This window comes from Sarcophilus harrisii, chromosome 6 (genome assembly GCF_902635505.1).
Source record: "Sarcophilus harrisii chromosome 6, mSarHar1.11, whole genome shotgun sequence".
Lineage (NCBI taxonomy): Eukaryota > Metazoa > Chordata > Mammalia > Dasyuromorphia > Dasyuridae > Sarcophilus > Sarcophilus harrisii.
Window position 1 is genome coordinate 196,110,043 of NC_045431.1, and position 23,943 is coordinate 196,133,985.

At 39.5% G+C, this 23,943-nt stretch overlaps 1 protein-coding gene across 1 annotated transcript in view; it reads left to right on the forward strand.

Moving 5' to 3' along the window:
* PTPN5 (protein tyrosine phosphatase non-receptor type 5) overlaps positions 1-23,943 on the forward strand; it is a 115,629-nt gene that overhangs the window by 90,187 nt on the left and 1,499 nt on the right. Inside the window, exons 10-14 of the mRNA XM_031943858.1 lie at positions 19,783-19,862; positions 20,777-20,914; positions 21,027-21,137; positions 23,165-23,325; positions 23,426-23,539. Of these exons, the coding sequence (XP_031799718.1) occupies positions 19,783-19,862; positions 20,777-20,914; positions 21,027-21,137; positions 23,165-23,325; positions 23,426-23,539 (604 nt within the window). The remainder of the gene's footprint in view (positions 1-19,782; positions 19,863-20,776; positions 20,915-21,026; positions 21,138-23,164; positions 23,326-23,425; positions 23,540-23,943) is intronic.

Consider the following 23,943-nt stretch of genomic DNA (forward strand, 5'->3'; position numbering starts at 1 on the left):
AGGGAAATAGCCAAGAAAATTCCCGGAGCTGATAAATGAAGTGCCTTGTTTGTGGAATATTCAGGAGACCAGCATCTTGGGATCAGAGTTCATGATGAGAAATAAGTGTCAGAAGGTTGAAGAGGTAGGAGGGAACTAGATTATAAAGACCTTTAAATGGCAAAGAGATCATTTTGTATTTGCTCTTAGAGGGCATAGGGAGTCACTAGAGTTTAATTGAGTAGGAAGATGACATGATTGGACCTGCACTTTAGAAAAATCATTATTAGTGGCTGAATAGGGTGGTAAGAAATGAGGCAAGCAGAGGCACCAGCAAGTTACTGCAATAATACAGGCATAAGGTAATGAGAAGATGGCCCTGGGGGGCAATGGGGGAGGAAACAATATCAATGAAGGAGGGTGAAGAGATTTTTAGCAATGTGACAAAGATGAAATCAATAAATTCTGGGACTAGACTGGTTGTGGGAAATGAAAGAGTGAGGAATTGATGATGCTTCTGATACGTCCTATCCCTAGGGCCTTGAATAAATACTTAACTTCTCTGGACTGCAACGTCTTCATCAATGAAATAAGGAAGTTGGACCAGATGCTCTATAGAGTCCTTTCCCACTCTTGATCTATAATCCTGTAATTTTTCTAAATCCCAAAATCCCTTACCTTAAGGTCATCATCTCCTGGGGAAAAGAGCATCTGGTGGACTAAAGACAAAGACAGCTGTTGAGGAGTCACATTTGAGTCTTAAAACCTGCCAGTAATGTCTGTGGGCTGTTAAAGTCCCCCAGAGCCTCAGGGAAACATCCTGAAGGGATAATTGACAGGATCCCAGGAGCAGAGAATAGACATTCCCTGTCCCTTGCCCCCAGGAAAAAGCCAAAGCTAAATAAAATAAAATCAGCGAATCCTAGAGTTTGAAGTGATCCTAGAAGTCATTTAGTCTGCTTGTGAGTTAGCAATAATCATTGTGGCAATATCCCCAACAAGTAAAAACAAATGTTTTCTAATACTGCTATTCTCTTTGTCTCCTGAAGGCCCATCTAGCTACTTGGAAATCTTCAGTGACAGAGAAGTCACTATGTCCAAGACAGTCAATTTTTAGTTCCTTCTGATTGGTGTTTTAAAATACAGTTTTAGATATGATATGGCTAGGCCCCCTTCCTTTGTAATTTTTTTTTCATTTCTTCCCTTGATATTTGTGATCTTTTTCTGGCCCCATAAAATAATTTTTGGTAGTTTGATTGATATGGCACAGAATAAGTAAAATAACTTAGGTAGAATTGTCATTTTTATATTATATAGTTACATATTGATATTTTTCAGTTATTTCGATCTGATTTTATTGTGTGAAAAGTGTTTTGTAATTATGCTTATATAGTTCCTGGGTTTGTCTTGACAGGTAGACTCCCAAATATTTTATATTGCCTAGTTATTTCAAAAGGAATTTCTCTATCTCTTGCTATTGAGTTTTGTTAATAATATACAGAAATGCTGATGTTTTATGAGAATTTATTTTATATCCTGCAACCTTGCTAAAATTATTAATTATTTCAAATATTTTTAGTTGATTCTCTAATTATACCATCATATCATCTACAAAGAGTGATAGTTTTACTTCCTCATTGACTATTCTAACTCCTTAAATTTCTTTTTCTTCTCTTATTGCTAATACTAACATTTCTACTACTGTCTTGAATAATAGTGGTGAAAAGGGCCATCTTTGCTTCACTTTTTAAATTCCTGTTTCTCTAGTGTTTTTAATGGGATTGGATGCTGTGTTTTGTCAAAGGCTTTTTCTGTATCTTTTGAAATAATAATATAATTTCTGTTGGTTTTGTAATTGATATGGTCCATTATGCTCATAATTTTCCTAATATTGAACCAGCCCTGCATTTCAGGTAAATCCCATCTGGTTATAATGTATTATACTGGTAATAAATTGCTGCTTTCTCTTTGCTAATGTTTTATTTAAAATTTTTGCATTTATAGTCATTAGGGAAATGGGTCTATAATTTTCATTCTGTTTTGGCTCTTCCTGGTTTAGGTATCAGCACCATATTTGTGTCATAAAAAGAATTTTATAGGCATCTGCCTATTTTTTTAGATAGTTGATATTGTCTTGGAATTGATTGTTCTTTAAATGTTTGGTAGAATTCACTTATAAATCCATCTGGCCCTGAAGATTTTTTCTTAGGGAATTCAATAATGACTTGCTCAATTTCTTTTTCTAAAATGAGTTATTTAAGTATTTCATTTTTTCTTCTGTTAATCTGGGCAATTTATATTTTCGTAGATATTCATCCATTTCACTTAGCTTGTCAGATTTATTGGCAAATAATTGGGCAAAATAGCTCCTAATTATTGTCTTAATTTCCTCTTCATTGGTGACAAATTCACTCTTTGATATGATAATTTGGTTTTCTTCTTTTTTTTTCAAATGGACAAAGGTTTACCTATTTTGTTGATTTTATTATCCAAAAAACCAGCTCTTAATTTTAGTAATTCACTCAATAGTTTTCTTACTTTCAATTTTATTAATCTCTCCTTTGATTTTCAGAATTTCTAATTTGTTATTTAATTGGTGATTTTTTATTTGTTCTTTTTCTAGCTTCTTTAATTACACATGCAATTCATTGATTTCATCTTTCTTTATTTTATTCATGTAAGCATTTATGGATATAAAATTTCCTCTAAGAACTACTTTGACTGAATCCCAATAGTTTTAGCATATTGTCTCATTATTGTTCTTGTTCATAAAATTGATGATTCTTCTTATGTTTCTTATTTGACCCATTTATTCTTTAGAATTGTTGTTTAATTTCCAATTGATTTTTAGTCTCTTTCCATCACTTTTTGTTGCATCATGATCTGAAAATGAAACTTTTAATATTTCTGCCTTCTTACATTTGATTGTGAGGTTTTATGCCCTATTCCATAGTCACTTTTTGGGTAGGTGACTTGTACTGCTGAGAAACAAGTATATTCCTTTCTATTCTCATTCAAATTTCTCTGAAGGTCTATCATAAAAAATTTTTCTAAAATTCTATTTACCTTCTTAACTTCTTTGTTATTTATTTTGTGATTAGATTTATTTTTTTCTGAGAGGGCAAGGTTGAAGTCCCCCACTAGTATAGTTTTGCTCTCTCTTTCTTCCTGTTACTCACTTAAGTTATCCTCTAAAAATTTGGATGCTATACCACTCGGTGCATATATGTTTAATATTGATATTTCTTCATTGTCTATGGTACTTTTTAGCAACATTTGTAGTTTCCTTCCTTATCTCTTTTAATTAGATCTATTTTTGCTTTTGCTTTGTCCAAGATCAGGATTGCTACCCCTGGTTTGTTTGTTTTTTTTTATTTCAGCTGAAACATAATATATTCTGTTTCAGTCTTTTATCTTTAATCTGTATGTATCTCTGCTTCATATGTGTTTCTTATAAACAATGTATCATAGGATTTTGGTTTTTAATCCACTCTGCTTTTTTGCTTCCATTTTATGAGAGTTCATCCCATTTATTTTCATAGTTATGATTACCAACTGTGTACTTCCATCCATCCTATTTTTCTCCCATTTATACTTTTTCACCCTGTCCCTCCTCACCAGTGTTTTGCTTCTGATCATCACTTTCCTCTACCAATGACCCCCTCCCTTTTCTTTCCCCTTTCTTCTTACTTTTCCCCTTCCTTCTATTCCGTTCGTTCTGTAAATCCTGTTTGACAGATTTCTGTTCCAATTATCATCCTGACCTCTCGACATATATCTGCCTAAATTATGATGCTCAGAACTGAACACAGATGTAGTCTAAGCAAGGTAGGGAATGATATTCTGAATTCCAGATATAACACTGTGATGGAGAGCTAGTTTCAGGATTAGGAAGACCTGGGTTCAAGTTTCCCCTTGAATCATACTGGCTTTATAATCTCAGGTAATTTAAACTTTCAGTGTCCCTTGACAATTAAATTGTAGAAAAGTTGCAGAACACTTGCAGACCCATATTGGTAGAGGGAGCCATTTTACCAACAAAATCACAAGTCTGGACTTGACCCCCAAAACAAAAAACAAAATAAATCAAAATAACCTGTCTGGGGACAGTAGCAATCACTAAAATAATCAGAAGTCCGAATATGAGTATAGAAAAAAAGTTTATTTCTTTCTCATGAAAAAGAGCAATCTCTGACATACAAAGCATGGTTTTTAGAGAGTCACCATTCCCAAACAAAAGCCATTCCTTTTTATTGCCCAACACAAGCACTCCTCCCTTACCTCCTAGCTCCTTTCCCTATCTGCAGTTTCTAAAAATGGGGTAAGAAAACTTGAAGCTATTAAATGCTTAACAGAATAGGTTATTTCCCACTCAATCCAGTCCCTATCCCCAAAGAGTTTCCATTCTGGAAGGGGAAGACTACAATGAAAAACTAGGGGCAAAGAACAAAAAAATTCTTTTCAAATCTCAGTCCACCAGCTCAGATTATAAAACCCAGTGTGGAATTTACATTTTTACATTTTTTTGAGTGAGATAAACCCCACCCCCGACGTCCCAGTGAGTTTCAATTTTCTAATTTGTTTTATTTCTCCAATTTAATTTTTATAATTGTTAAAACAAAAATAAAAATCCATTTCTCATACTTATTTGGAATGTTTTGTCCCCTTTATGACTCATAATGAACTGGAAGTCCCTTAGAGACTTCAGGTCTTTTTCACACTCACTAGAATCTAATTTATCTTCTACTTATAGAATTGATTGTTTTGGAAACTAAATCAGCACTTTACATTTTATCTCTATGAGTGTGGTATACAGAAGCATGGAACCTTGGTTCAAATTCTCCCTCTTCTTCCCACCTCTGTAAGCTTGTGGAGTCACTGAATTTCTCTACATTTTGATTTTTTCATCTATGAGATGATAGGAATAGACTAAATGATCTCTAATGCTCTTTTTGCCTCCAAATTATACATATCATGTTGTAAAATGTCATGCTATTAGGTTTGGGCCCATCTTCAATCTATTTCTAGCCCACAGAGATCTTTTGGAGTTCCAGTTTGATCATCCAACCTTTTAATTAGCCATCTAAACTTTGTGTAATCCATGAATGTGATGAGTCTGCCATGTTTTATTTCATGTCCAGTGGATAAAAATGCTGAAGGGAACAGGGCCAAAGAAATGTGCTTAATGCTCTCCCATAGAAACATTCTTAGAACTTACCATCATTCCATCAACCCCAGTTCTTTGGGTCTGATCATTAGTCACTTCTGAAATCATTAAACTATAATATAAGCCAATCAGTCAATCAAAAAACATTTATTAAGCACCTACTATTTGCCAAATACTGGGAATACAAAGACCAAAAACAAAATAATTCCTGCTCTCTGAGAACTTATATGATTTGGGGGAAAAAATTGTGTGCAAAAATAAGTAAATATAAAACCTATGTAGCAGTAGTGGGGTGAGACAGTGAACAGGATTATTCAACCTGTTTTGACTGTCCCCTACCCCCTACTGTTGATTCATGACTTAGGTGGGTTTCCCAGTATGAATTCTATTTTTTTAGAGCTGAGTTCAGACAAAAGATCTCACCCTATCATTTTGTTTTGTTTTGCTTTTAAACCTCAGATCCTCCAACCTCAGATCCTAGCCCCACCTCCAAATTCTATTTATAAAGGCAGAATCTAAGTTTAAATCAAAAAAGGTAAAAAGACTCTTTGCCTGTACCCAGAGGAAATGGCTTCAAATTTCCTTGAGGGTGTCTAAAAAGGGAAAGGAGATAAAGAATTATCAATTTAGGTCTATAGTCCTATTGATGAGGCCCTGTATGGTGTTTTTGAAGGAGAGGAACTAAACTGATTCCTGAGGCAAGAAGGGAAAAGGCACTGATAGAGATCAGTTTAGTTCCGCGGTCTCACCCTCTGGGGAGGTCATCCAAGTTATGTCAAACCCCAGAAACCCCCTTCTGTAGAAATCTCAAGCAGTCTCACTTTGCCATGTCCTGTCAAAAACCCCAGTCATGTCCCTGAGGTTAAATTTTCCCTATAAAATCTACTTATGGGCCATACTATTGCCTTCCTTTGGGTCATTCTGCCCTTGGCACTCTGCCTCATGGTGCCATGTGGTATCTCCCCTAACTCCATCATTCTTCCCACCCCCACTTCTCCTTACAACTAACTCTTTTAGGGTGCTAAGTCCCTTTCAGGATTTAACCTGCCAGCTAAAGGCATGCCCCAATCTCATGGGGTGTTCCCTTTCTCCTTATACTGAGGAACTTGTCTTTATATGCTCTCCCATCTCTGTATCATATTTACCATTCCCTGTGTCTATTGTATCCCCTTCATTTTGCCTATAACCTATTCCCCTAAATAAATCTACCTTTTGACAAAGAGAAAGGCCATTGTTAATTCTTTACAGGACCGAACCCCAACTTTTGGTGCCAAACCCCACATCATAGACTACAACACCTTGACTAAGACAAAGCCTCTGCCTGACCATCCTTATGTTTTATCCAAACAGCCTCACTCTTCACCTTCTTCAACACTGAACTTCTTCCATGTGTCTTGTAGATACCTGAGTTTCCCTTTGAGTCTGACTTCTGGTCTTGAGATCCTGGGGAGCTAAGTGGGCTTTAGCAGAGAAAGCCTGAAGCACTGATAAAATTATAATACTCCTGATGCAAGCAGAGAAGGGTTAGTACCCTCCTGCCTTTAACAGAGCCTTTTGTTCCTAAGTACATCTTTTGTTCAAGTGGACTTTTCATTACAGTTCCAGCTTGGGGGTGGGGGGTGTCTCTGGAAATCTTATCCAATCAGAAAGCCAAGTTATGATGCCATACCCCTGAGGTTATATTTCCCCACACAAAAAATCTGCTCTTATTCTTTGATAACTTCTTTTTAGGATTAGCCTGCCTGTGAGGTTCTCCAACCATCTAGCTTCTTTTTCCTTATGATGGCTAACTCTTTTAGGGTACTAAATCTCTTTTAGGGTTAGTCCACCACTCAAAGATGTAATCCCCTTCTGTAGTTAGTCTTCTAAACTTCTCTATAAGCTTGTCTTTGCTTTTTTTTATTGTTAATTGTTAAAATCCCTTCCTTTGCTAACTCCTGAGTGCTATTTACATAATAAAATAGCAAAATCTTTGTAACCTGTGATGAATATCTGACTTGATTTCTTCAGGTCAACTGAATTGTAACCAAATCTCTGTTATACTATTTTTGTATAATATTCCTTTCCAATTATGTTCTCTCAAATATATATTCCCATTCTGGATATTTTATTTTAAACTGAGGCAATTGGGGTTAAGTGACTTGCCCAGGGTCACACAGCTAGGAAGTGTTACATGTCTGAGATCAGATTTGAGCCCAGGTCCTCCTGACTTCAGGGCTGGTGCTCTATCCATTGCACCATCTAGCTGGCCCTCTTGGTACCTCTTTACCATTTCAGTCAGACTCAGAGAAATCAGCCTCCATCGATCAATAGTCTCCACTGCCTCTGGTAGAGGCTGGACTATGTTCCTCAGCTGAGGTACTACTGTGCTCTTTAATTTTACCTGAGGAATGGCAGAAACCTTCCCATGTCTGCTCATTTGAGATGCCAGCTTTCATGAAGCATTCTGCAAGTTAATGCTCTGTAGGCTCTATACTCTCCTTTTCTTTCGGATATCAAATTTAGTCTCCTTAGTAACAGACTTCACCCCTGACTTGTAGTAATCATCCAGTATATTTCCCAAGCTTTATCTCTTAACTAGGCTATAACCAGGCAGTGATCACATGCCTGCAAATCACCAAATACTTCTGAGGTTCAGGGTTCTCTTGGGTTTTTTAATTGTCCTTCCAGTGGGTCCATGAAAATGAGAATGAAGGGAAAATGTATCTGGGTAGTCTTCTCTGGGGCTCGTTTCAAATGAGCTCTTTTAAGCCTTAAACTCTTTATGGATGCATCTTAGTGGATTCAGAGTTAGTCTCAGAGACCAAAAGACCTGGATTCAAATCCTATCCTGACTATACCAGTTGTGTGATCCTGAGCAAAACATTGAACCTTTCTGAGTACTCCAGACAGCTCTTTAAGGCCATAAGTTGCAAAGGGAATGACCTACATTGTTAAGGAGGTTTCCTCATTCAGAGGTTCCTTCCATCAATGAAATCACAGTTTCTATCCACTCCAGGATGAAAGCAGATCCACACAGATCTGAAAAGTGCTTAACCTTTCCAAGGCATAAATGAATGAAGCACACTTTAATGCATAAAAGATAATATTGTAGAGGAAAGTACTAGCAACTGGGGTCATAAGAAAAGGTCTAAAAGATTGTACTCATCTGAGCTTTGAAGAAAGCTAGGAACTTCAAGAGATGGAGATAATGTATTCCAAGCCAGAAGAACATCATTTGAAAACTATGGTGATGGGAGAAGGAGAATTATTTTTGCAGCACATTGAGCAGACAAATAAGCTAGATTGTGGAGGGAATATTGAGTGAGAAGACTGGAAATGTATGAAGTGATCATGTTGTAGAGATTTAAATACTCAGTAGAGTTGTTTATTATATATATATATATATATATATATATATATATATATATACATACATATATGTGGCCACTGAAGTTTATTGATTATGGAGATAATGTAATTGGTGGCTATGTGAAATACCAGATGGAGTGGGAAGAGGATTTAGCAGGGAGTCCAAAAGGAATCTATTACAGCAATCCAAGTGAAAGGTGATTAATACCTGCCCCATAGTCATAACGGTGTGAGTAGAGAAAATGGGACATAGTGAAAGATATGGGAGATAGAAATGATAAGCTATGGCAAGAGTTGGTATATGTGGGTTAAATGAAGTCAGGATCGAACCAAGATTATAGTGCCTTTGACAATAATAGGGAAATTTACAGGGAAGAATAATAATAAGGAAGAAGAATGGTGGGTTTGAGAGGAGAGATAAGGAGTTTTATTCTGGACATATTGAGTTTGAAATACTCAAAGGACATCCAGTTTAAAATATCCAATAGGCAATTGTTGATGTGGAACTAGAGCTCAGGACTGAGACTAGGGATGGATATATAGATCTGGGAATCATCTACATAGAAATGATAATTCAACTCAAGGAGATGAGGTTCCCAAGGAAGAGAATATGGACAGAAAAGAGAAGATGGATTAAGACAGAGCCTTTGGATACATGTCCAAAATTAGTGGACATGACTTGAATGAAGATTCAGCAAAAGAGATTGAGAAAGACTGGCACGATAGGTTAAGAACCTGGAAAGAACAGGGTCATGAGAATTGCACATATTTAACCTATATCAAGTTGCTTGCTTTCTTGGAGAGGGAGGAGGTAAGGGAAGAAGGGAGAAAATTTGAAACACAAAGTTTTATAAAAATGAATGTTGAAAACTATCTTTACATGTATTTAGGGGAAAAAATAAAACACTATCTAAAAAAAGGAACAGGGTCATGAAAAAAAAAAGAGGAGAAATTATTCAAATGGGGCAATATAAAGAATATTGTCAAATGTTGCATATATGCACGATAATGAAGATTGAAAAAAGGTAGTTATACTTGGTAATTTATATATCAGTGGTATCTTTCAGAAGAGCTGAAGCTAGAGAGACAGAGATATAAAAAAGAAGAAGGGGCAGCTAGGTTGTGTAGTAGACAGAGTACTGGTCTTGGAGGTAGAAGGACCTGAGTTCAAATCTACCTTCAGATATATGTATTAGCTGTATGACTCTGGCAAGTCACTTAACCCTGATGCCTCAAAAAAAAAAGAAAGAAAGAAAGAAAGAGAAGCACTAAGCATACATAATTTTTTTAGAAAAGGAATGATATAGAAGAAAAGAAGGAATGGTTGGAGTCTAAGGGAAGGATTTTTAAAAATGGAAAAGACCATCACTAAGAGAGAAGTTAAAGGATACTGTGGGATTCTTGATAAGAGACGAGATTTGGAGTGGCTTAGGGGAGAGTGGAATATCCAAATCCCATTCCTAGAGCCATCTTTGCTCCAGTATTTCATTTCCCACCTCTGCCTTTGCTTATAAAACCCATATCTTCAATTGTCAATAATAATAAAAGTATCACTTGCAAATTCAGAACTCATCAGGCTATCTTTTCTTCCTTCAGGGAGATCAATCTATGTTTAATGCATACCTAGAAATTTCTTGCCCAGGTCTTAATCATCCATAAAAATCCTTTCCAGGTTCTTTCTGGGGGTATTCTTTGTTCCTTCATGAATAACCAGAAGTAGGCATTGGTCATCAGATTTAATCCCTTTCAGGAGATATTTTATCACATCTCTGGGAGATTATTACATGTCCCTGGGAGACAGCAGACCTCCTGATAAATGAGACCTAATGAGGCATTTCACCAATCCTTTCAACTTTTCACCAACCTGTGCATGTAGGGCACTGGCTTAGCCCACAAAGTCATTGTGATCTGGGCAGGTCACCCTCTTGTTCTCTGAGCATACTGAAATGCTTCTGAAAATTCACTGAAATTCTTCAGTGACTAGTTGTGGCTCAGAGTCTCTTGTCTGTCCCAGTATTCTGCTACCAGGGCTCCTGAGTGACACATTTTAATAGCAGGCTTTCCCATCTTCCATGGGGACATATCAGCAGCTATATAATAAATAATAATGATCAATTATTATTGTTCACATGTTTTATGATTTAACGGGAGGATTCTTGTCATCGTCCCATTGCAGCCACTAGTTGTTCTTAACTGTTGTCAGCACAGAGGTCTTTAGAATCCAACTTCTAGTCCTTTAAATCTCATAGCCCATTAGACGTCAGACACTTTTTTAATTAAAGCTTTTTATTTCTTCAAAACATATGTATGGCTAATTCTTCAACAATGACCCTTGCAAAACCTCATGTTCCAATTTTCCCCTCCTTCTCCCACCCCGTCCTTTAGATGGCAAGTAGTCCAATATATGTTCCATGGTAGAAATGTATGTTAAATTAAATTTATAGTTATCTTATGCACAAGAAAAATCAAATCAAACAAGAAAAAATGAGAAAGAAAATGAAAAGCAAGAAAACAACAACAGAAAGAGTGAGAATGCTATGTTGTGGTCCACCCTCAGTTCCCACAGTTACTTTCTGGGTGTAGATGCTCTCTTCATCACAAGATCATTGGAACTGGTCTGAATCATCTCATCTTCAGACACTCCTGACTTGCATATTGCCTTTTCTTTGTTCCACTGTTTTCTGCTAATAGACCTTCTGCTTTGGGATTGCCTTGAGCAAATTCTGTGAAAGCAAGCATTCTCCATTTGGAGTCAGAGTCCTCAACCCCCAGAGGTGGGTTGCAGGAGGGGTTTAAATTTATCTAAAGAGAATTTAACATTTCACTAGTCACCCTTAGTTTAGAGAGGAAAGAAGCTTTAGGGTTTGGGGGGGGTGGGCTGTTCATCATTATCTCTACCAATATGTAAGATGTCATGACTTATTTTTAACTTTTAAAATATCAACTTGTGGTTGCTATGGTTACAAGTGTCTCTAGGTGATTTCATTTAAACAGAACCCCATTTAAGGTTAGGATAAATTAATCAGAGGATTTCAGAGCTGGAAGGGACCTCAAAGGTCCCACTCATCAGGAATCTCTACGGCAACATCCCTGAATACTTGTTATTCAGTTTACTTAGAAGACCTCCAGAAATAGACTGCCCACTACTTTCTGGAGCATCCCATGCTCCTGTGAACCAGCTTTAATTTGAGAAAGTTTTTCCATATATTGGGCCAAAATTAACCTTTTGGGAATTTCTATTGCTGCTAGTTCTACCCTCTGAGGTCAAGCATAATCCCACTTCCCCAAGAGAGTACTTCAAATAATTGAAGAAATATTATGCTCTTCTCTTTTCTTCTCTAGGCTAAACATCCTCTGTCTTTCAGCCAATCTTCTTGGGTTTGGTTTACCAACTCTCATCCCAGTCATGTTGATACCTTTCAGCTTGCTAATGTCCTCCCTAAAATATGGTACTTGGGACTGACCATAATAATCCTGATGTGTCTAACCAGGTTAGAATAAATATGGTGGTCAATTCCCTTATTCTGGACACTGCCTTTCAAAACAGCTTAGAGCTGAGTTTACTATTTTGTATTCTGTCAGACCAAGTCAATAAGCATTTATTATGCACCTGTGTTACAAACTCTGATGATACAAAGAAAAGTAGGGGCGGGGTGAAGGGTGAGGGGACAAGTCCCTGTTCTCAGGAGGTTCACAATCTAATGGGAAAGATATGTCAACAGCTATGTACAAACCAGATGTAGACAAGATAAACTAGAAAAAATTAAGAAAAGGAAAGCATTAGTATAAAGGGGAATCAGGAAAGGCTTTCTTGTAGAAACTAGGAGTCAAACTGGGACATGAGGGAAGCCAGGAAAGCCCAGAGGCAGTATTGATTCATATTAAGATTGTAGTACACTAAAAATCCCATATCTTTTTTCAGATGATTGCCTAACACATCCATCTTGTACATGTGCAATTTCTAAAAACCTATATGTGGGGGGCAGCCAAGTGGTGCAGTGGATAGAGCACCAGCCCTAAAGTCAAGAGGACCTGAGTTCAAATCTGGTCTCAGACACTTAACACTTCATAGCTGTGTGACCCTGGGCAAGCCACTTACCCTACCCCAATTGCCTCAGGGGAAAAAAAAGGAAAAAAAAAACTTTTATGTCGTACTTTTCATTTATACATGTTGGTGTATGTATACAGCTTCTTTGCACAGTTGTTTGTATGCTATCTCCCCCCATTAGAGTGTGAGCATCTCAAGGTAGGGTTTTTCTTTTGACTTTTTTTGTATCCTCAGCATTTAGCACAGTGCCTGGCACATAATAGGCACTTAACAAATGCTTACTGACTGACTGAATTCAGTCCATTGGCCCAGCTGGCAGAGATCCACTTTGGACCCTGACTGTACAGTGTGTTCACCTTTATCCAAGGCACTGATAAAAATGTTGAAAAGCCCAAGGCTGACCAGAGATGTAAGTTTAGATTGGCATTGATCCATCATTGATTACTCTTTGGATCTGGTCATTTAACCAGAACCACTAATCATCCGGCCTACATCTCTTCGTCTTATTCAGAAGAATAACATGGGAAATGCTCTGCTTGTGACAGAAAGAACCCTGTCGTCAGATATCTGAATATTTGAGTTCACCCTATTACTTTGTAGTGGACTCCTCTAGGTCAGTTTGTGATCTGGTTTTGAAACTTTTTATCCATTTCCTTCTGATGACCATAATAATATTGCTATTTCTTCTTCCACTGAACCTTACCCAAAGGTTCTTTACCATGATTCCCTCCTTAAAAGCACTCTATCCTCAACCAAGAGTTCTCCTTTCCTTCATCTTAAGTCATAGTTCACAATTATAAATCCTGTTTTTCTCTTCTGAGAAAATCCCCTACCTTCAATTAAAGCTCTTTATCTTTTTTTTCCAATCTCTTCATTGAGGCCACAGGGGAAACTGAGATATTCTCTCTTTCCCCCAAGAAATATTGTAATGGAAAATATGGGCCTAGACCCAGAGCTAGCCCTAAGTTTGGACTACTGGGGCTTTGCCCCAGAGAACCAAATGTTGTGCTGACAACATTTACAATCCTCTGTCAGGGAAGAAATAATACAGTTTAGTAAATTAATTAGCAAGAATAATTAATTATAAAGAAGCTAACAGATAGCAGACTGGAGTTTCTTCTCTTCCTTGTCCTGCCCACAAAATAAAATACTCCTTGGTAGTAATTTTATTCTTAATATTTCAGGGTATCTGACTTCCCAAAACTTTAACTGAAGGCATACTCCATTCTGTTTGCCTTGGGCACAATCTGTGGTCCTGATTTCACATTTAATGATTCCCATTTGTAGCTCTTGTCTATAAGCCAGGTAAGTCACAGCAGCCATGGGCTCCAGACCCATGTGAATCAGGAGGACAAGAGCAAATCTTCATGCTCTCCACACACTTTGCTGTGACCCATACTTTGTCCTATCTTGGAACCCTTGCATATCCTACAGAGACCTGTCACATAGCACATGATGGGTTGGCAGAGAACTGCTGGCTGGGGCAGGAAAGGCCAGGGTTGAGACACAGCATGTGTAGCCAGAACATCCCCCCAGCCGGAGACATTTATGCACGGATATGTAGGTGTGTGCTTGTGAATGGAGAGAAACTTCTGTTAGAGCAAGCCTTATTGTGGCTGTTCTGTATGTCAAAATTAATTTCCTGTCCCAGTAGACCGACCATAAAAACAATGTTTAACTGTTCCCATTACAGTGAGTAATCTGGGAATGAACATACTGTCACGAGCCCATCCCCAGCTCTGATTCCCCTTTGTAACAGAAATCCAACTATGGGACTTGTATATTTTCAGTGGGATCAGAGCCAAAGAGAACAGAGGATGTTTAGTCTGAAGAGGAAGAAAAGACTTAGGGAGAAAACAAGCACTGCCTTCAAGGATGTGCAGGGAAAGGGGATGTGGAAGAGGAACTGTTCTGACTGACTCAGAGCAATGGCTAGGAGCTGCAAAAAGGCAAATTGGGGCTTTAGTGTCATAACAAAGCTACACACACAAAAAAAGGAAAGGGGCTAACTATATAGACATATAGATCTATATTGATATAGATACACAGATATATATATACACACACACATTTGTAGTATGTATGTCCATTGAATGCCTAATATATATATATATATATATATATATATATATATAGTGTGTTGATACTGTGTGCATACATAGTATTTACATAATTTGTATGCATAAGAGACAGGAAGGAAAGGGAATAAGCATTTATTAACCTACAATGTGCCAGACCCTTTTCTAAGCATTTTATAAATGCTCCCTTACTTGATCCTCACCACAATCCTGTGAGGGAGGTGCTATTATTAACCCCATTTTGTAGTTTAGGAAACTGAGGCAGATAAAGGTTAAGTGATGTGCCCAGTATCACATAGATAATATATATATACATATATATATATGGATTTGTATGTAGATTTTTTTTTATTCCAGGCCCAGAATTCTACCCACTCTCTGTCTATTTTATCTATCTGTTTGTCTATGTGTAAATCTATTTGTATGTGTAAATATGTAAGATATAATATATGTATACATACATAAAGTTGTATTATATATGTGTGAATACTGTGCATTTTATGTGCATCTAGTGTTTGATTTATTGTGCATGTGGATATATTTGTATATATATTTTGTGTTTATATAATGTGGGTGTATATAATCTAATAATCTATGTAAACACTCCACTTATATGTATTTATACACACTATATGAGACTAGGAAATTTGTTGTTTAAATATATATCTTTTTATTTCTGCAGGTTCTAAAAGTTTAAAATTAAGATGTAGACTTGATCACTTTCTCCTTCCCATTATATTCCCTATATTCAGTGGCAAAGGCCTCTCCAAATGCACAAACAATAAAGAGGAAATAAGGGAAAAAACATACACAAAGTGTTTGTTTCAGATGGAATTGATGAAAGGAGACTCTTAAAGTTCCCCAAGTCTGCATCCCTCGGGATAGTAATTGAGCAGTTCTGTAAAACATGGCCTCCTAGCTTTCCCCTTTTGTACAGAAAAGGCCCCATCTCTGTAAGGCACTAGGAATGTCTCCTCACATTACAAAGGCTCTATAATGGTAATAGGGGGGGCCAAAAAAAGTTATGTTGCCTCCATTTCTATCTCCATGCTTTAGCATCTTAGAGTGCTGTGGTTGGTTGATGAGTTAAAGGAGAGAAGGAAGGAAGTGAAGAAAAAAAGAGAGACTGATTCGCCCCCAAAGCTAAGATAGGAATTTCCTCTTCATGGCCTTGGTTAGACATCTGAATGACTCTCCTCTGTACAGGGGATCATGACCTCCTAAAAAGAACCAAAGTATCAATGGTTATTCAAGGCTTGAATTTTCAATTAACTCTTAAACTCTCAAATTAGTCTCTAGATTCTAAAGCAAGCAGTAGGGATAACTAAATGTTCAATCTGGGCTTTTAAAAAATATTTTCTATATTGATATATCTTGCTTCTATAGGATAGAAGGTCAGGGATTATATATTTACCCCAGCACTTATCACAGTGCCTGGAACAAAGTAAACATTTAATGTGTACCTTTTCACTGGCTATTGACTGAGGGAACAATTGTTCAAAGCTAGAAGGCTTCTTTCCCCACTGTTAACCTTCCCCCTCTAAACTGAGGTCATCTGTGGATTCTCAAGACCTAACAGGAATAGTTTCCAAAGGAAAGAATGAAAAGGGGGATTGGAGAGTCAGAGGCTCTGGGGTCTTTACTTTTCTCCCATCTTGGGGCTTTATGATGCAGAGAAGAGTAATGGGTAGCAGAGTAGGGATTCGGAGTTAGCAAGATTACCTAAGGTACATCAGAAAGAAACATATCCCTGCTATATTGTTATATTCCCTATTTAGTAAGGGAGGTAAGAGTGTGTCTAACATCATTAAAGAAATTATTGAAGCTGCAGATGGTATTGCATAGTGGATAGAATCCTGAATTTGGAGTCCAGAATTCAAATCCCATCTCAGATGCTTCTTAGTTGTGTGACTCTGGGCCACACACTTAACTTATCTGAGCCTGTTTCTTCATCTACAAAACTGGAAGAATGATATTATCTGCTTCACAAAACTATTATGAGGACCATACAAATGTAAGATATTAATTGTAGCTATTTTTATCATTGTCATTATTCTAGGGGAAAATGAGTGGGGTTGACTTTGGATTCATGTAAGTATAAACCAAACACCCTAGGCTCCCCTAAGGCACCAAACCCAAAGATCTGAGATAAAAGCAGACATAGGTACAAAAGTAGGGATTTTAAGCCAGGAAGGTCACCCCTACATAGGAGGATAAGCCATGTAGATGTCAGCCATCATACTGTGTGTTTGATTCTGGGCTACTGAAGTTGTATTCTTTCATTAGGTATGAACCCACCTCACCCCACAATATCAAAGCTGCTTTGGAAACAAACACCATTCCTCCTTTCTTAAACATTCCCTCAGATGGGGAAGCTTGGTAGGATCCCACAAATAGGTCTTTAACAGATCCAGCACATGTGGAGTACTCACCGGATTTCATGTACTCCCCTTGGATAGGAAATGATCCTGGCCAGTCCCCTCAGTCTTGGAGGCAACCATCCCTCCACAGGTCTGGGATCTCTCGGACAATTAATTCTTACTGCCCATTCACAATTAATGATAGCAGACAAAGTATGAATAGGAAAGAGGGAAGAAATGGAAATGAGACCTGTGTAACAGTTTATCATCTCTACTAGACTGACTGATCCATCAAGTGGCCAAATTTGGCTTTCACAACATTACATTCACTGGCAAATTGCCAGTGAATGTAACATCTCAAATATAGATGACACTAAACTTGATCTAATAAAAAATATTGCCCCACTTGATTGAGCATGTAGGCAGTTTGAGGGTGCCGTTGGTTCTTATGGTTGGTGTGGATGATGATGAAGAACCATTCTCACTCAAGATGATTCCTTAATACTCCAGATTTAGCTTTTACTATTTAATAAATAGCTCTTTCTCAGTATTTGGTTTTCTTCTGAACAACTTGTAGAAGAAGCCTGAAAGAATGAGAAAGTTGAAGCAGAAAGTATTATGATAAGACAGGCCCATCTCCTTCTCTATAAGGAGCTGTTTCTGGGGACCCAACAAAATGAAGATGGAGATAGGTGAACTAAGCCTTTAGCTCTTTAAATATATGTTACATGCTCAGAAAGCCTGAAGGTACTTTAGCAGATTGGTAAGAGATGCCTTCAGAGTGGGAAATATGGGAATAAAATAATAGTAGTGACCTATAAAGCAAAGGAACTGGTGTCAGGCTTTCATGGAGTCAAAGATCCCACCTTGAATAGATCTATATACATATACAAGGAATTCAACCTTCCTCCTCAAACTAACATTTCTTTGATTGGGTAATTCACTGGTGCTGGCATTAACACCGAAATAACTCTAAAACTAGTTTGATATATTGGGCAAGGTCCTGTGAATATATGAGGACATCACCAAGGTAACCCACAATTCCTTGGCCCAGTTATGTAATAGCAAATCTGTAGATCTTATGCAAACCAAAACAATTTAATCTGATATTCATGTAAGCCATGCTGAATCTGGAAGACCTTCTTCATCACCCTTCTGTATCCAGTCTAGATGTAGGCTCACCAGAAATCCCATTTTGTTGAATGTTGGTGCCTTGACCATCTGTTCTATTGGGCACAATATGGAGAACCATTCCTAGATGATGAAAATTCTCTAGTCACTAACAATCATCTTTCACTACATTTCTCTTAAGCAAATACTAAAGAGGATTCCAGTCAGAGAGATGAAGGACCAGACAAATCCCTCTCAATTCTTCTCCAAGAACTGCCATAGGGCCCCAGAATTTGTCCTGATCAATAAACAGATGAGAGCAGAAACTGCGACTTATAGAGAGAGATTGTTCACATTATCATGTGGCCTGTATAAGTGTGGCCCCACTATGCTAAACACACTAGTTTTAGGAAGAAATGTCTTATTCAGGGTCTAATTCAGTGCCATGGCTAGATGCAATCTCTATTCTAGAGGATATATTCAGAAGTACAGGAGCAGAAAGTGACTTCCCACAGGTTCTGAGATTATCAGGTTTACCAGGACAGCCAAACAATCTCTGGCACTATTAGTAAGAGAAACAAAGAGACAACGAGAGATAGACAGACAGAGACAGCAAGAGAGCGAGAAACAGAGACAAAGAGAGACAGAGGGAGGGAGAAAGAGAGAGAGAGAGAGAGAGAGAGAGAGAGAGAGCAGGTTTTGTTCATGGTGAGCCCCTTGTACTATATTCCCACACTCAATGTAGCTTGATCTTTTGGGTCACTAGTCCAGAATCACGTGGATATCCACTGGCTGTATCAGCTGTCATTAGGATGTTGTGCTATTCCTGGGATGCCCACTTTCTATGAACTAGGACCAAATCCTATCAAAACCCAAGATTTGCAGGATTGTGGCAACTTAATCCTGAAGGTCAGAAATGGATGGACCATGGGACAAACTTTAGGGATTGGTTGATCTGGGGAAGAAAGGGACTTTCACCACCTCAAAACTTCTTTCCCTATAATTACTGGCAGTCTATAGTATAGAAGACTTCCTGCCTGAATGAAATGCTACACTTGAATAACATGGGCAAATCCTACAGTTACCCTCAACCTACACCCATACCTCCTCTCATCCAATAGATTCCCCAAATGTGGTTTGGGTGAGTTCTGGGTAGAGCTATAACTAGCTATAGCTGCTCCTGAAACAAATTGGTTGAACCAGAAATGGCAAAGGGAGAGGGTACAGTGACACAGTTCTATCCACATGGAACTGAAAAGTGAAGGGACAGAAAAGTCCAGGGTATAGGATATATGGCCATACTCTGGAATGTCTGACTGGGAAAGTGGAGGGAAAGCGAAGATTTGGGGACATGCTGCCTCAAAAAAAGAGTTCTACCTTAGATTTCTCACTTCAAGAAATGGGTGAGGGGTCCTTTTCTCCTTGGATGGAGGGATGGAGAAGAACAATCCAGTGGCCATCAGACAGAATCTTGGCAGGGTGATATAGAATGATTGTACCACAAAATTCTTGAAGTCACTGATAGGAGATTTTGTTGAAAAGAAAGCACACTCCTCTCAAGATACAGGCACCTTAGGCAAAGCACCAGTTGTCCCTTGTTTGTTACAAATCTGGTGTTAGAAGAGAATGACTTCAATTATTATAGCAGAACGAGGAACGAGTCAATGAGTTCACCTCTTTCTTTCCTAGACCCCCACAGCAGGGTATGCCTTACCTCGCCAGACCAAGATGACCCCCTGAACTCGTACATCAATGCCAACTATATAAGAGTGAGTAACCCCTGATCTTAATATCTTGTCTAAGGTATCCAGACTGCTCCAGCCCAGCCAGCTGGGAGAATCATCCTTGGGGAGAAGAACCAATAGGATGAATCCCACTCTCTTCCCCCATATGTAACAAGAAAGAAAAAATTCAGAATGACTTGGAGAACTAGAGTATTAACTCATCCTTGCTTCAGGTTCATATATTAGGACAGAGCAATGGAGGTTCCTACAACTGGGGTATCCCTAGAACTGGGATAAAAAGGAAGCTACTCCTCAGCTTTGAAAGCAAGAGGAGAGAGGTAGATCTGACTACTCCAGTCAGATTTAATTATCTGAATTTGATTCACCCAAACCATGTAATTATATTTACAGGAGTGTATATTTCTGGGGTAGCTAGGTGATACATTCAGGACTGATCTCAGACTAGCTGTGTGACCTTGGGCAAGTCATTTAAACCTGTCCTATTTGCCTCCCTTTCCTCAACTTTATGAAATGAACTGGAGAAGGAAGTGGCAAACTACTCCAATATCTTTGCCAAGAAAACCCCAAATAGGGCCATGAAGAGTTGGACCTGACTGAAACCACTGACCAACATTTCTGGAATTTCTGTTTTCTTTTTTTTTTTGCTACTTACAGAAAAGAATTTACTAAAATGACTGGAAAACATTAACAAGATTTCTGGGAAAATTTCAATTTCAAGGCAGCTATCCAAAAAAAATTTATTCAAATGCTAATTACAAAACATTCTTCTCTAAGATTGAATTAGATCTCTTATGGACTCATACTAGGCAATGCTTTGTTAGCCTTTTTTAATTACCATTCTGTCTTGTCTGAGATATGTCAAGTCAATAAAGTTAACTGTAGAAAGAGCTCCTATGTGATGATGATACAAGCCTTCCCCCCCAACCTGTGGCTATTAGGGCTATGGAGGGGAGGAGAAGGTGTACATCGCCACTCAGGGACCCATTGTCAACACCGTGAGTGACTTCTGGCGGATGGTGTGGCAAGAGCACGCCCCCATTATTGTGATGATCACCAACATTGAAGAAATGAATGAGGTAGGACCAGCGGTGTCTCTGTGAAGGGTGGAGGAGATGGGAGGAAAGGGGTTGGTCTGGGGTGGACTTAGCCAAAGATCCGTTTCACCAAGTGCACCTTGGATACCTACAGAAATGCACAGAGTACTGGCCAGAGGAGCGAGTTGTATATGACGGGGTCGAGATCACAGTGAAGCAGGTCATACAGGCTGATGACTACCGGCTTCGTCTTATCACCCTGAGGGTAAGAGTTTGGGCAGAGGGATGCTGGGGACCAGAGTTGGTGATGACCAAGAAAAGATGGACCAGCCTGAGGGGTCAGAGTAGGCAGCTTGTCTAACCCATTCACACAGTAGATTAGAACAGAACCCCTGGACCCATTCCTTGGAAAAGGTGTTGGGGTTTGTGTGTGTGTGTATTTGTGGGGGGAAGCCCACCTATGTGGGACTTTAGAAACTCTAGGGAAGAGGATCCAAAGTAGTCCCCCAGGTTAGGATGGTGCCCATGGCAAGAATCCCAGATCCTATGACCCGTCTGAACAGGTCAGCCTTGCATCCATGTTGTTGTTCCCTTCTCCCTTGTATATAATACCCTGTAAGCTTGTAAAACCCAATATAGATTTTATCTTGACTGATGAACACAACAAACATGCCTCTGAGTTAGGTAAGGCAAAAAATTAGCATCTCCATATATGAGGAAATAGGGGCCCCTAAAAGTAATAAAAATTATGGTCATAAAGTGAGTTACTGACAGGCTGGAACAGTGAAATAGGTATAGACTTGTAGTCTAGTCTTCTTGCTGTCCCTCTACTGTCACTTGTCTTTTCATTCCATCCTTGGACTATTTGGAATCCAAAGGGAAATGGAGAGTAGCTTGTACCCATATATTATTAAACTTGGTGGCCCCAGAAAAAAACCAGAATAAGAGGAACAGTGATTGTGCTTCCCTTTCTGGCTCTTTTAGTACAAAGAAAAATCAGAACGAACCAAAGAAAAGGTAGTATGGGAAAAGCAGGTACCTCTCAACTGTGGAGACTGGACAGGCAGACTCCAAGGGAAGTTATTGTAATGTAGCAGAAAGATCCTAGGATTTAGAACTAAGGATCTGAGTTCAAATTCCAGTTCTATTAATCACCACTTGTGTGTCTTTTAGGAATTTATTCAACTTCCCTAAGCACTGGTTTCCTTTTCAGTAAAACAAGGTGGCTGAACCAGATCAGGGATGTCAAACATTCCCCAGTGTGGCCAAGGCAGATTAAAATGCAATCGGAAAATATTTAATGAAATAAATAAAAATACAAAAGAAGTTTTAAATTAAATCAATATGTGGCCTGCAGGGATCCTTAGATATGGATTATTATTACTTGAACTTGACATCATTGGACCAGGCCAGGGGATTGACAAGATCCCTTTCAACTTTCAGTCGATTTTTATCCCATCCAGAAGTAGCCTGAGAGATCCATCAATATCAGAATCCTACTAAGATCAAAGACAATAGAGCAGTCTGGGAGATCTCCTCACTGCCCCTAATTCTCAACAAATTGAGGCTTCCATGGGTCTGAGACAGGCCAGAGGGAGACCCAGGTTAGGTGGGTGCTGACAGGGGTTTATATATATATATATATATATCCACTGAATCTGTGGAGTAGTTCCTTAACTGTGAAGTTAGCAAAACAGGGTATAATGCCCAGAGAGTTCTGTCTGAGCGAGAGACTGAGCAGTCTGTCAATTAATAGGCTGACCCTACCTAGAAAGGGGAGAGAGACAGTTGGTTATATACAACCTCATGCTTGCCCTAGAAGATAGAGAGTGGGAGTTCAGAGAAGGACTTCCCACCTGTCTTTATACTGGGGATGTTAGATAGGTGGCCGGGCTAAAATCAAGTCAGGGATCTCATTCCCTGATTCAGAGAGGGATTTTTCACTTGTCTTCATGTTGTGGGGCTTAGGTAGATTGATGGACTAAAATCAAGTCAGGGGGTCTTACTCTCTGGTTTAGAGAGGAACTTTCCAACTGTCTTCTTGTTGAGGGGGCTTAGAAAAATGGATGGAATAAAATCAAGTCTGGGAGTCCTGGTTCAGAGAGGGACTTTCCAGCTGTCTTCACATTGAGGGACTTAGGTAGGTGCATGGGCTAAAAACCAATCAGGGGTTCTCACTCCCTGGTTCAGAGAGGGGGACTTCCCACAGCCTTCACGTTGGGGGACTTAGGTAGGTGCATGGGCTAAAACCAATCAGGGGGTCTCACTCGCTGGCATCTGTCCCTCCGGCAGAGTGGGACTGAGGAGCGCGGCCTGAGGCATTACTGGTTCACCTCGTGGCCAGACCAGAAGACCCCGGATCGGGCCCCCCCACTGTTGCAGCTGGTCCTGGAGGTGGAGGAAGCTGCGGGCTGGGAGGGGCGGAGCTTCGCGCCCATCATCGTTCACTGCAGGTAGGGCCCCGCGAGCTGCCTCCGCGCCCCCGCCTCCCCCCAGCCTTTGCCCGGGTCCCCGCCGGGTCTGACTGACTCAGCGGCCTCTCTGTGCCCCCAGCGCCGGGATCGGAAGGACCGGCTGCTTCATTGCCACCAGCATTTGCTGCAAGCAGCTGCAACGAGAGGGTGTAGTGGACATCCTGAAGACCACTTGTCAGCTCCGTCAGGACAGGTCAGCCTGGGGGCGGCTGGGGCGGGGCGGGCGGTCGGGGCAGGTCTGTGCTTGCGGACTATTACTCGGGCTGGGCCCGCGGCCAGAGGGAGGGGACGAGGAGTCCCTGGGGTAGTGAAAATCAACTCCCAGTCCGTCAGTCCCGCAGCTTAATGCTAGGTGCAGGGGACGGACGAAAACAAGCTCTGCTCTCCAAGAGGATTTCTGCAGAACGGGGGGAGAACTTGGAGCCCAAGAAGGCTTCCTCCTGCCGGTCACTTCTTCCAGGAATGGCCTTTGGAGCCCTATCACTCATGGCAATGCAGACTAGCTTCCCTGGTGGGGACAGAAAGGGGATCCCCCTTGAATCCCCCAGGACGGTTAAAGCCCCTGTTTTAAGTGCCTCACCCGCTGCTAGTACTCTC